The 13,247-nt window shown below is 40.4% G+C and overlaps 1 protein-coding gene across 2 annotated transcripts in view; it reads left to right on the top strand.

Moving 5' to 3' along the window:
* SCMH1 (Scm polycomb group protein homolog 1) overlaps nucleotides 1–2,381 on the top strand; it is a 58,545-nt gene extending 56,164 nt beyond the window's left edge. For both annotated transcript variants that reach the window (XM_089686290.1, XM_089686289.1), the window contains one exon: nucleotides 1,792–2,381. In XM_089686290.1, coding sequence (XP_089542416.1) covers nucleotides 1,792–1,917 — 126 coding nt within the window. In that variant the 3' untranslated portion in view covers nucleotides 1,918–2,381. The remainder of the gene's footprint in view (nucleotides 1–1,791) is intronic.
* Nucleotides 2,382–13,247: the final 10,866 nt, after the last annotated feature.

Below are 13,247 nucleotides of genomic sequence, written 5' to 3'. Positions count from 1 at the left end.
TATTACAACTCCACCCCCTAGAAACAATGTACTGTGGCGGGTAATGTTGACTCCTCTACATGTTTCGCGGAATTAATCCGCTTCTTCAGGAGAAAAAGTCAAGAAGTACTCATAACAATCAAAGTAGAACATCTCATAAAAGATACATATAACATATATTACACAATTGTATATCAAAATCCAGTAATAAATTGCACAAATAGTCAGAGCCTTGTTTATAGTAATTTAGTTTGTTTTCTTGCAAGTTTCTCACACATATTTATCTAACTATAATACTTTGTAAATTCATTTGAAAGCGTTAAGAGATTGATGACATGGAAGAAAAATCTGATAAATTTACAAGGAATTAACCACTTGCCTACAGGGCACTTATACCCCCTTCCTTACCAGGGCAATTTTCAGCTTTCAGTGCTGTCGCACTTTGAATGACAATTGCGTGGGCATGCAACATTGTACCCATATTACATTTTTATCATTTTTTTCTCACAAATAGAGCTTTCTTTTGGTGATATTTACTTGCCACTGGGGGTTTTATTTTTTGCGCTATAAACAAAAAAAGCAAAAAATTTGAAAAAAAAGGGTTCTTTGTTTCTATTATAAAATTTTGCAAACAGGTAATTTCTCTCCTTTACTGATGTGCGTTGATGAGGCTGCACTGATAGGCAGCACTGATGGGCACGGATAGGCGGCAGTGATAGGTGAAACTGATAGGCGGCACTGATGATAGGTACTGATAGCACTGACTGGCGGCACTGCTAGGCACTGACTGGCACAACTGCTGGGCATTGACTGGCAGCACTGCTGGGCTGCACTGATGGGCAGAGTTGGGTGGCACTGATGGGCAGAGGTGGGTGGCACTGATGGGCAGAGTTGGGTGACACAGGTGGGTGGCACTGATGGGCACAGGTGGGTGGCACTGCTGGGCACAGGTGGGTGGCACTGGTGGGTGGCACTGCTGGGCACTGATCATCAGGGCACTGATCACCAGTGCCCTGATGATCAGTGTCGATCCCTGCTCTGACAACTGCCGGTTCTCGGCAGTACTTTCCCCACATTCTGACAGCGTGAGGAAAGTGCAGCCGAGAACCGGCAATTGCATTTCCCTGTGATCAGCGTATCATTGGTAAAAAGCCGCTGTGACTGGCCTTTTACCACATCACGTGATCAGCTGTGTCCGTAGGACACAGCGATCACGGAGATCACCGGGTGCGCGCCCCAGGGGGCGCGCAGGAGAGCGCGTTCTGGGAGGACGTCATATGACGCCCTCCCAGAACTGGCCGGCCGCAGTGCAGCCGTCATTCGGCTCTTTGCGGTCAGCAACTGGTTAAAAACAGGGTATTCAAGGCTGCTGAAAGTACGTTCCTGCACTGTATTTCTGCAGCAGTTTTTTTTCACAAGAGTTTTCATCGTTTTTCACTAAAGTAACAACCTAAAAGAAAGGTTCCCGTAAAGAAAGAACTTATTTACCTTTCCTGCTGCCCATGCTACTGATCTTCACTGTTTAAGATCTAAGCTTGCTGAACAATGTTTGCATCTGATGCTTCCAGAAGTGTTGGATGTCTGATCCCTCTCAGCATTCTTTGCTTTCATCTGCCAGTGCCTACATCATTACAGGACAGAGTGGTGACATACAGGGAGGCATGTCTAACAAGAGCCCAGGATCAGACATTCACAAACATGGAATTGTTTTGGTGCTACTTTAGCTTCATTTTCTTATAAATCTATCTTGATTATGTATTTTTCATATCCATCACTTCTCTCACTAGCTTTTTTTTTGTCTCCCCTATTCAGGAAATAGATGGAAAAGCCTTGCTCCTTCTGAGAAGTGATGTCATGATGAAGTACATGGGACTGAAGTTGGGTCCTGCTCTAAAGCTGTCTCACCACATAGACAAATTGAAGCAGGGAAAGTTCTGACCATGAATGGGGGTCATCTCTCACTAAATGGTCATACAATGGACTGCCTCATCAACTTTTTGTAAAGTCACCTTTCAAGGAATACGTCCCCATTTTCTGGGGCATTTCACACATTGTTGACTTCCCAACCTACAGATTCCAAGTTTCTGAGATTCTTCTCCAGTCCTGTGAACTTGTCCTTTATATTTCACAATCTTGGGGGATGAAGACTTTACACTTTTAGATGGCCTCTTGGTTGTTCTTCTCCTTGATTAATCCATACAATACTTTTCTTATCTTATATAGCACTGGCAGTGCACACAGCGCTGTACATAGTAGAATAAATGAGGCACAATGAACTTTTGGCCGCAAAAGCTTTGAATTTGATGCTTTGTTAGGTTACCGAAAAATCCACTTTTACGTCTTGTATATGGGTAAAATGAAAGGGTCGCCAGTATATGTATTAATAAATTCGGATCCAATTACACAGACTTTGCGCACCATTAATCCAATGTTTTCCAATTCCATTCCTTAGGATGCTACCAGTACGGTTTCCAGACCTTGAGGTATTACTGCACAGTAGGCTGATTTGTTTAATTTTCACATATTTTTGTAATGTCTAAAGCACTTTTCATATGATGGGTGATAAGAAAAGCACTACATAATGAACAGCCAGTTATTAATATAAAGGCAAGGAACTGTATGAGCAGATTATAGGCAAAACCAATTATATGCGATTAATGCATTTTGCAGTTGGTATGAAGAGAAGCAAGCCTCATAGTAATATACAGAAATATTTGTTGCATAGAATACTTAATATTAGGATTACACTATTGCTGACAGGTGGTTTTTGGCTGTACACTTCATTTTGCCTGTCTATCAACTATAGTGGACTTTGAGGACATTATTGTCAAAGTCTGAATTATGCTACATATAAAGCAGCTATTGAAACGAATGCCAACAATCAATGCCATTCAGAATAATGTTTAATCACCTTTCACATCTGGTCGTTTAGCATCATGGGCAGAATCGCAGCGATGCAAAATGGAATCGCACGTTAAAACGCACTGCAGTCACGCAAGCCGCATCGCTTGAAGATTGCAACCCCAAAATAAGCTCATGCTCGTTTTTGGACAACAAGCTTTGCGCAATTTATCATGGCAGAACCACACTGCGTTTTAGCTGCCATTGAAAACGAATGGCACCTGAAAACGCATTGTGCGATTTTATCATTTTAGCAGAACGATTTGGAATCATATGCAGAATTGCTGTGATGCAAAATTGCCAGATGTGAATGGACCCTAAATTATATCATTGTCACACTGATAATTCTAACTCATATCTTGAATCCATTAGCTGTAATTTTAACTTTTGTGCAAAACTTCCATACTGTGTGTACACTTTATAGTTCTTTATATTTATTTTAAAGCAAAAAGCTGATAAAATGTTAAAGCAGTTTGTAGAAAGGCTTTTCATTTATTATGTGTTTCGTATAATGCATACAAGGGCTCTCTCTAAACTAAAAAGGTTAGCATGGGCCAGGCTGAATTAATATACAATGAATATTTAATGGTTCGGGGTTTTTTTTTGCAAGTTTGTACCTAAGACTTCAAAGTTGTAAGTGTAGGCAAACTGCTAAATACTTGTAAAATTTCTTAAAGGATAAGTTCACCTTTGGAACATGTTACATATTCCACCTGTGTTTAGGGTGGACCATGTGACACGTTCCCATAGCTGCAGCCTCACCTGCCGGCCCCCACCCCCCTTTACGCTGACAGATGTACGGGGCTCCGCCCACATGGCCGCATCACTCATTCACAGAGTTCTGTGAATGAGTCCCTACTAGTTCCGACAGTCTTAGCGGCCGTGGGCTTGTAGTTTTCAATAAATTACCACGGTGCTGTGGAGCGCCGTGGTAGTTCATTGAAGATTCCTATCAGTACATCCTGCACGGCAAGCAGATATTCTGACAGGTCTGCAGGAGACTTGCATGGCATCAGCGATCTATGGATCACTGGTGCAATGCTTTCCAGGCTCCTTTGGACAAAAATAATAAATGCACATTTTTGTACCTGCAAAAAAATGTGCATTTTATTATTTTTGTCTGAAAAGGTGAACTTACCCTTTAAAGTGGTACTAAAGCTAAAAATGTTTACCTTAATGCACTGGCATTAAGGTTAACAACGTTTTCAATTCTCTCAATTTCTCTGCCTCCCTCCTTCTCTGTGTGAAAGGGAAGAGAGGGGAGAATAGATCCAGTGCTGTGTCTGGATGCATCTCTTCTTCCCTCTCTTCCTCTTCACACAGCACTCGTGCAGCAGCAGGAGTCATTCGCTACTGCTGTTGTCAATCAAATGCAGTGAGGAGGAAGTGTGAGTTGGGGCTAAGCTTTGCTGTGTGAGTCTTTAGAGAGTGGCTTGCTCAAGACTGTGATAGGGTAGAGAAGAAAGAGCAGGTTACTGATAAAGTTATCTCTATGCTGTCATCCAGTTAGCAGGCTGTACTTGTTAGATACAGAGAGTTGCGCAATACAATAAATCCTAACTGACTGAGTTCTGCTCTCTCCTGGATTAGAGTTAGGTAAACCATAGAATATACAATCTTTTTTTTCTTCCACCACGGGTGGCTCCTGCTACGGTCATATGCAGTGAGGAGGAAGTGGGGGGCGGGGCTAAGTCCTGTTGTGTGTGTCTATGACGTGCAGCTCCATAAACGCTGAGTACAGGAGCAAGCAGACACCGCGTGCCCCATAGCAAACGGCTTGCTATGGGGACACATAAAGAAGAGGAGGAGCCAAGATCGTCAGCGGGGGACCCGAGAAGAGGATGGAGGCTGCTTTGTGCAATATCATTGCACAGAGCAGGTGAGTATATCATGTTTGTTATTTTAATTTAAAAAAAATAGATTTTAGTAACACTTTAAATACAAAACTGTGAGATGACTGGATACAGATAGGTCACTACTGGTGCTCCTGCACAGAGTCAGTTTACTACTTTGTACATCCTGTTTACATCTATAGGTAAGTCAGTGTCTTCTGAGGGGTAAGTATCAGACTGTCAGTCATGCCTTTATTATATTTGCTAGAAGAGCTTTCTGAGAGAGTTTTAAACTGTTGTGAGCTCCACTAGACTTCAGTATTATACTAAATCAAAGTTCTCTGTAATCTGTGCCCATTTGCTTGATCTCTACAGCTATAGTGGCTTGACTTTTGTCACTCTTAAACATTAATACCCCATCAGGTGTAACAAAGAGTGGTCAAATGCACTCAAGTCATTTGATATCAGGGCTCCCTATTACTCCCACTCTATCTCTGTTCAGACCATAGAGTAACCATGAATGATAAATTCTGCATGATTTCAGAAGCTTGGCAAACGAAAGCCATAGACACCGGCCCCTAGGAAAAAGTATTTATTTTGATTATGCTAAACCAGACGAATCACCTTTCTAACAATCTGAACTATAATATTTTTCTTTTGGTATGGGATAGAGGGGGGAAGTGTTTCTTCAGTCAGTAGAAACTTCTAAGTACTGTATAGCGGGTCTGATCAGATTTTCTTTCTTAATTATTTTCTCTGATCTATGAATATCAGAAATTAATTTTAAAACAAATAACCTAAAAGCAGCTATTCCTTTCTAAACGAATTGTATTTTCTGAACCTGACCCTTAATGTTTTTAATTTTCTTCTGGGTGTGGTAGCCTCTACTAGAGAGCCATACACAGGGCGTAGATATTTCGGAAAAGCATGGGGGATTTTGTCTTTCTCTAGACAAGAACTGTTTGTGACCAAAAGCATATTGGAGAGGTTGCATTTAATCGTTGAACCCCAAAATATTTTAAATTTCTAATGCTTGGTAGAAGTCCTTTATGTAGTCTTAAGTGAATAAAATACAAAACTAGAAGAATAAATGACACTGAGCCCTCTATACTTGGCAGGCACCGCCTCGTTTATTGGCTTCTTGATTTTGTATTGCTGTCCTTGTTAGACAGACCCTTGTCTTACATTTTTTAACTGCTTTGGTTCCTGCACCTATATACCCACTCCACTATGGACCTGAGCAATTTTTAATTAACCGCTATAGGCTTATTGATTTGTCAGTAACTTTTGATACCGAAGTAATACATATATCATTTGTTGAAAACAAAAAGGGCTCTTTTGACATTACCGACTTGAAAAAAAATATTTTCTATATATTATAATTTCCAAAAAGTGACAGAAATTGATGTTTTTTCTAGTTTGACCAGTGTTAGTTTTAAAATAACTAGTGTTATATTACTGTAGATAAAAAAATTAAATTTTATTCTTTAATTTGTCCCATCTATAATGACATTAAAATGACTTGATACAAAGAATTGCGAAGTTATTTGCAAATGAAATAAAGACTTTTATTAATTTTGTGGGTTTTTTAATGTAACACTACAAAATGAATCAAGCAATATGAACAAAAACTAAAAAAAAGTTTATATATCAATATGAATGGTAAGTCAAAAGGAAAAAAAATATCTAAGGGGAGGAGAGGAAGGAGTAGATTACGACTTATAGGGTTAATACAGCTAAATGTGACTGCTGGAATTGATGGCAAGTGTGAAATCAATGAACACTCATTTGATCTGCACACAAAACCGTAATCAAAATATATTGTTTCAGTGCAGTTATGAAGGAAGACAGAAAATTGTTTTTGCAGGCTTTTTCCACACAGAAGCACTGCTGATCACCTTTCTACACATTGGACTATAGTATTTTTTTTGTGGTATGGGATAGATGGATGATGATGTACTTCACACCTTAAAAACCTCTAAATACCGTAAAGCAGATCTAACAGGATTTTCTTTTTCGGTTTGACGTCTGCACCAACAAGGTTGGGGGTGATCCAGACAAGGTGGCAGAGCTCACGGAGCATCCACCACCAGTCTTACCAGGTCAGCATATATCATCCACCTCTACAGTGGGCAAAGCATATTAAGTATTTTCAGGGAAGGAAATGAATAAATTGGGATGTACTGATCCCACAGAGTCAACAGATCATCAATTGCTTCTGTTAGAGGATCCCTGTGCTGGCAGACAGACCTGTCCAGTTTGTTCAAGCTGGAGGCCAAGAGGTGCACATACATCATCCCCCATCTTTGACACACGTTCTGGAACATATTCAGGTATAAGAAATACTTCCCTGGGTCCAGATGTTGCTGACTAAGGAAGTCAGCCTGTCAATTGTCCACACCTGGGTTGTTCCACGCGGACAAGGTTGAAGCGTTAAATTCTGTTCAGGACAGATCCATTATAGCTCACTTGCTGCGGGGAGACTTCTGGTTCCTCCCTGATGATTGATGTATGCCACTACAGTGGCATTGTCCAATTGAATCCAAATATGATGATCCTCCAGCAGATTGGTCCAATCCTGCAAGGACAGCCAAAATCACCTGAAGCTCAGAGTCATTAAGAACATGAGATTCTAATGACAAAGCCCCTGCACTTACAGAGTACCAAAGTCTTCCCCCTCAGCCTAACAGGCTGGCAGCCATTGTGCAGATCTTCCAGAAGATGGGAAGAACAGACTTCAACTGTCATTCCAGAACTGAATTCTACAAGCTGATCTTAAGTGTCAAATGAATTGGTCTGTCCAAGAACTAGCCTGACTTGTCCCAACAGTATGTTGTGATGCAGAGGTCTGGAAAGAAACTTCACAAATGGGTCTGTCTCAAAATGAAGAAGCCAGCAGATCCAACACACTCATTCAAAAGTGGAGTCAGAGGACTCTGGGACTGGATTATTTGAACCTGAAATTGGAGGGTGTGAAATTTTGCCAGTGGGGAAAAAAATCCTTGCTTATCCTGGGTCCAGGACTAGACCAAGATATTCCTAATAATCTGTAATAATCGGAACCACTGCAATATCTTTACAGTCAAGGTCACATTATCCAACAGCCTACATCGTGATTGTTTCCTCAACAGGAGGTCATCTAAGTATCCTACAGTTGGGATGTCGCAAGAGCACAGCAGGTCTAAGACTGGTGCCAGTGCCTTAATAAACACCTAAGGTGTAGATAGGAGGCCGAAGAGTGGTGCTACAAAATAGTAGTTTTGGGGTCCCACAGTGAAATGTAGGAAATACTGATATACTGAAAACGTGTGTAACAAGTCGGTATATGTATGTCTCTGATGTCCACTAAGCTAGAAAGTTTTCCTTGTATATAGAGTTGAGTACAGACCTAAAGGATTTTAGTGACATTTGTAAACTCAAATGAAGACATTCAGGTTTTTTAGATACAAGATGGGGCGGATGCCCTCTTTGGGTTTGAGAACTGTTTGGAATAAAACCCCTGAAACTATTCGGCCACAGGAACTAGACCTTGATCCAGAAAACACGAGATGGCTTCATGGAAATCTGCTAATCTGGTGACACAGGAACGTTGGAGGTGAGAAACTGAGGAGGTGGCATTGAGCAAAACTTGAGCTTGTATCCTATGGACCCCGCCTTGTCACCAAAGGTTAAAAAAATTTCCTTCCGCTCTGGACAGTGGAAGTGCACCTTCATGCTGAGGAACATTTTGCTGACTTTGAGCCCTAGACCTTGTGGGTGGACTGGGAGCCAAATTTGCGGGGGTGTGGACATTGATGGTGCTGGGGGTAGAAATGAAAAAGACATTTAACAGACAAGAAAGAAGGCTTTGGAGTCTGTTCTTTAGGCTTATTCTGCAGGGGAAGATCAGTACTCTTTCCTCTAGTAGTATCCTTGATGATGGTGTCTAGGTTAGAACCATAGAGACATTCCTCTAAGGCCATGTGGATCAAACCTTTCTTAGATGCGGGCTCTGCAGTCCAGTATTTTAACCAAAGTGTCCTCCGCATTTGTATAGACATGAGCCCTATTAAGGAGTTGACAGGAAACCCACAGCCCTTCACAACTGTAGCTTAAGGCTTTAACCATTTGCTCCAAACATTTTTTGAGAAAGGGATCAACAGCAGCAATGGCAAGAAGTCTTTTAAGGTATTGAGCAGTCACCCATAGTTTGGCAAATCAGAGTCACAGGCAAGATGGGGTAAACTGCAGAACCTGTCAGCAACAACAGAGCTTTATCAAGGGATTCCATCTGTTTATTGGTTAGGTGCTTAAAGACAGGTGCATCCTCTACAGGTATAGTGGTCAATTTGTTAAGGCAGGACACTTCCAGATCCACTTTCTACAAAGTCCTTTTTAAATGGGTACAAGTCTAACAAGAGCATGGGGAGAGCAAACATCTTGCCAGCATATTTCCAATCTCTGCAGAGGAAGAATTGGAATAGTGGGTGCAATAAAAAAGTCTTTAATGGCTTAGCGGCTCTAAAGGACCCAAGACTGGGGCTAGCACTGCTAGAAGATCCTTTAGCTTCAGGGTGGAGCACACCACATTATTAAGAGCCAATACAAACAATTCATGAGTAATAGCAGAAGGCTGCAACTCTTATGAGGTAAGCTTGTAAAATAAAGACTGGAGGAACTTAGGATCGAAAAGTTGCAGCAGCTGATGAGTTAGAGGAAACCATAAGAATCTTAATAAAAGAGTATAATGTCAATAAAAATAGGATAGTCTTTTAACAGTAAAACTTATGAAAAGATGTCCATCCCTCTAGGACTCTAACAAAAAACTGAAGCATAATGGTAGTTCGAGGGATAGTCCTTGTCTGGCCTCCAGTTTTTTGTTTGCCTTCAATCAAACTGTAGGCAGAAGTATAATCCAATTTACTTTACGTCCATCCCCCTAGGACACTTGCAAAAAACTGAGGCATAGTGGTAGTTCGAGGGATAGTCCTTGTCGGGCCTTTGGTTTTTTGTTTGTCTTCAATCTTGTAGGCAGAAGTATAATCCAAATTACTTTGAGTTCCTCAAGGGATAAGAAAGCATAGTTTGTCAGCTAGTTTGTGTCAGCTCTGCCCTTTTGACCCCACAGGACTATCCTAACTAGTCTGTAAATGAGAGAATACACATAGCCCCATGGTTCCAAACAGGACACTGAGGGAATTATTCTGTCAAGAGTCGCTCAGAAAGGAAAATTACAGTAAATACTGTCAATTTTCTTTACTCCTATACTCTTCATGACAGCAGTGACATAACTAGCAATAAACACAAAAAGGGAAAGAACATAGAAAGAAAGAACTGCTCAAAGGACTAACTTACCAAATTGACCAAGAGATAACATCAAGTTTATAATCTGGTATGAAAACGTTGGCTGAGGACCAACTGGTTCAGCTCACTGCTGTAAAACTGTAGGCATGACAGGCCCAGAAAGTTACAACTTGTTCAGTTGAATGACTTCTGACAGTGGGGGGATGCCCTTTCTTAAGACTGAAACCATTGCCGCCACAAACTTGAAAAGTCTTGTCCATAAATAATGTCTTATTTGTTGATTATTTTCAAGCTATTAATAATGTGTTGATACCCCAAAAAGACAGCCCAAAAGCTCAGTGTTTCCCTCTCAAAAACCATGTATTCAGACTCCGTCTGCAAGGATTATGATGTTGCCAATGTCTCTGGATAAGGAGGTCTTTCTAGTAAAATTTTGGGTTGGTAGAAGAAACACAGAAGGTGGATATTCACTGATGAAGCCATCAAATGGACTGTGGGAACTCCTCATGTGTAATAAATTGGCTGCAAGTATCATCTATTCAAGCGCCATTTATTGTGGTCTGGGATTCCCTGATTCAGCCTGCCTACGAATAAATTCTCCATGCCAGGACACTAAAGCCAAAAGATGCCCCTCTTCCCACTAATAAATCTTGGCTGTAATTGGTAGTAGAAGTAACCTCTTCCTGCTCCCATGGAAACAAACCCAGTAATATATTGATGTGCTAAAATAATAAAACTGTGTAATAAACTTACAGTTGGAGAAAACAAAGACATTTACTAAAGAATTTGGGAATGTTTACACAAGTGTGAAATTTCAGATACCCAGCACCTTGTGTTTATTTCATCTGCATATGATTGGACAACTGAAGTGAATCTTCACACAATCCTTTTTCTGTGATTATCAAATAAGCATACATGCATATGCTATCTATTATTTCCTAGCAAATACTGTAAACATAAGTTGCATGAGCTCCTAAATGTCTCCCTTTCCCCTTTACTTCAATTTGTTTGGAACAATCAGTGCATGTCATTTGTGGTCATGTACACTTCTCTATACACACTACAAATCCCATAGTCCCTAGAGCAAACAGAAGAGGGTGGGCACATTTCTATATCTGATGGGACTATTGAGAAACATAATCACCCTTTAACAGGATGATGGAGACTAGAGGGCTGAGAGTAATAAAAGGTACTTTTTTCGTAGTAAGAATAGATTTTTTTATTTAAGCCAGAGTTTAGTGTCACATTAACATGCAAGCCTTTTATTTGGAAAGTTTATAGCTCTTTCCACTTCCTTCTGCCTGCAATTTCTAGATGGCAGCATAGTACTATTAATGCCGTAGCGCAGCTATGTTAAAATGTCAGACTTTTTATTCGGTCTGACAGAGCTGCTATATATTGGCATTAAAGTATTAATAAACCTACAATAATAAAATCAGTCTGTATATGCAGTAAAGTATGCTGGTTATACTCACTCCTAACCTAAGGGGTTAATCCTCCACATTGTGTAAAAAGGCGATTTGATCCTGTCTTCTCTGCCCTAACTCTTGTTCAAATGGCAACGTCTTACCTCCTGATAAGACAGACTGAACCCATAGCTCTTCTGCACATGCTTAGTTTAGTGTGTATTGCTAGAGGTTGTTTTTTTTTTTCTTTGAAGAGTTCATGTGATCAGCACAGAGCCAATCAGCACTGTCCAGACAGAGGGTCAGGGGTTTTGCATCCTCCTAGAGCAGAAAGAAAACTCCTGCAAGCTTTAACCAGTCCTCCGCTGAAGTCACAAGACTGCTATATACTGCCGATGAGAAAAGGTATTTAGCAGTTTATATTTACTAAAATAATTGCATTTCCATGTTGTGTGTACTATGGGAGACCAGATATAGTGAATGCAGGGTCCTGGGTTTAGTAACACTTTACCATTGAAAATATGACTGATCATGCAAAAAAATATCTTTTATTTAAGGATAGTGATCATTTGAAGCCATTTGTAATAACAAATAACAGAAATCACCCAAATGGCCCTGATCAAAAGTTTACATACCCTGGAATGTTTGGCCTTGGTACAGGACACACAAGGTGACACACACAGGTTAAAATGCCAATTAGAGGTTAATGTCCCACATCTGTGACTCTTTAAATTGCAATTAGTGTCAGTGTATAAATAGTCATTGAGTTTGTTAGCTCGCACGAGGGTGCGCTAAGTAGGCTAGATACTGAGCCATGAGAAGCAGAATAGGATACATGTCGCCGGGGCATGCTGGGTAGATGATTCCACAAGGGAGTGGGGTAACCCCAGTGACTTCACCAGGTGGCCCCTTTAAATTATAGGAAATAGGAAAGATTAGAGGAACTGAATTTATTCTCTTGATTAGCTCAGTGGATTGCTTTAACAAAAAAAAAAGGCCTGGATTCTTTCTTAGATACACAGAATATAACTGGATACTAACATTTATAGGTAAAGTTGATCCAGGGAATATCTGATTGCCTCTTGGGGGTTTAGGAAGGAATTTTTTCCCCAGCAGGAGTAAATTGGATCGTGCTTTGCTGGGTTTTTTCTTGCCTTCCTCTGGATCAACTGTGCGTATAGGATTATAGCTTTTTTTTTTTTATGGTTGAACTGGATGGACTTTTTTCAGCCTATGTACCCCCCCTCCTGCTTTCTCGCCTCCTTTTCATGTCACTTCTCTCTACAAACGTACCCCCCCTTCCACTATGCGAATACATTGATACTTAATATGCAAATGTGTTCCCTCCAGAGCATACCAAACCCAAGAGTGTGCAAATATTAGTTTAAGTCGCTTAAAGTCTTAAATCATAACCAAGCTCTTTACATCTGGTGCACAGCATCTTCCCCATTTTACTTGATACTTAATACAATCATATGTGAATGTACTTCGCATTGAAATGTTTTGTTGCTTGGCAAATTCCATCTGTGCTGTTTGTACGATTCAAACTTAATAAAATCCGATAGAACAGTAAAAACTGACAGCCTGGGTGGTGCCCACAGTGATGTAAGAAAAAAAGCTTTGGAGATTTGCAGTGAATTCAAAATCCTTAGATTAAAAAGGTATTCATCTGTCAAGCTATTAGTAACCATACTAGAAACATCCAATACCAACACTCTGAAGACATCCAATGCATGTTTATTAGTAACATGAATGAGCAAAACCCATCTGCTGTGTTTTCCTGGAACCTACTATTACATGTTTATACCGGATTGTTGCTTTTCAATATAGACACAGAACTCTGGTG

The sequence above is a fragment of the Staurois parvus genome, unplaced genomic scaffold (assembly GCF_062004578.1).
Source record: "Staurois parvus isolate SC_StPar_1 unplaced genomic scaffold, SC_StPar_1.0 ptg000394l, whole genome shotgun sequence".
Lineage (NCBI taxonomy): Eukaryota > Metazoa > Chordata > Amphibia > Anura > Ranidae > Staurois > Staurois parvus.
This window is presented reverse-complemented; position numbering and strand designations above follow the sequence as displayed.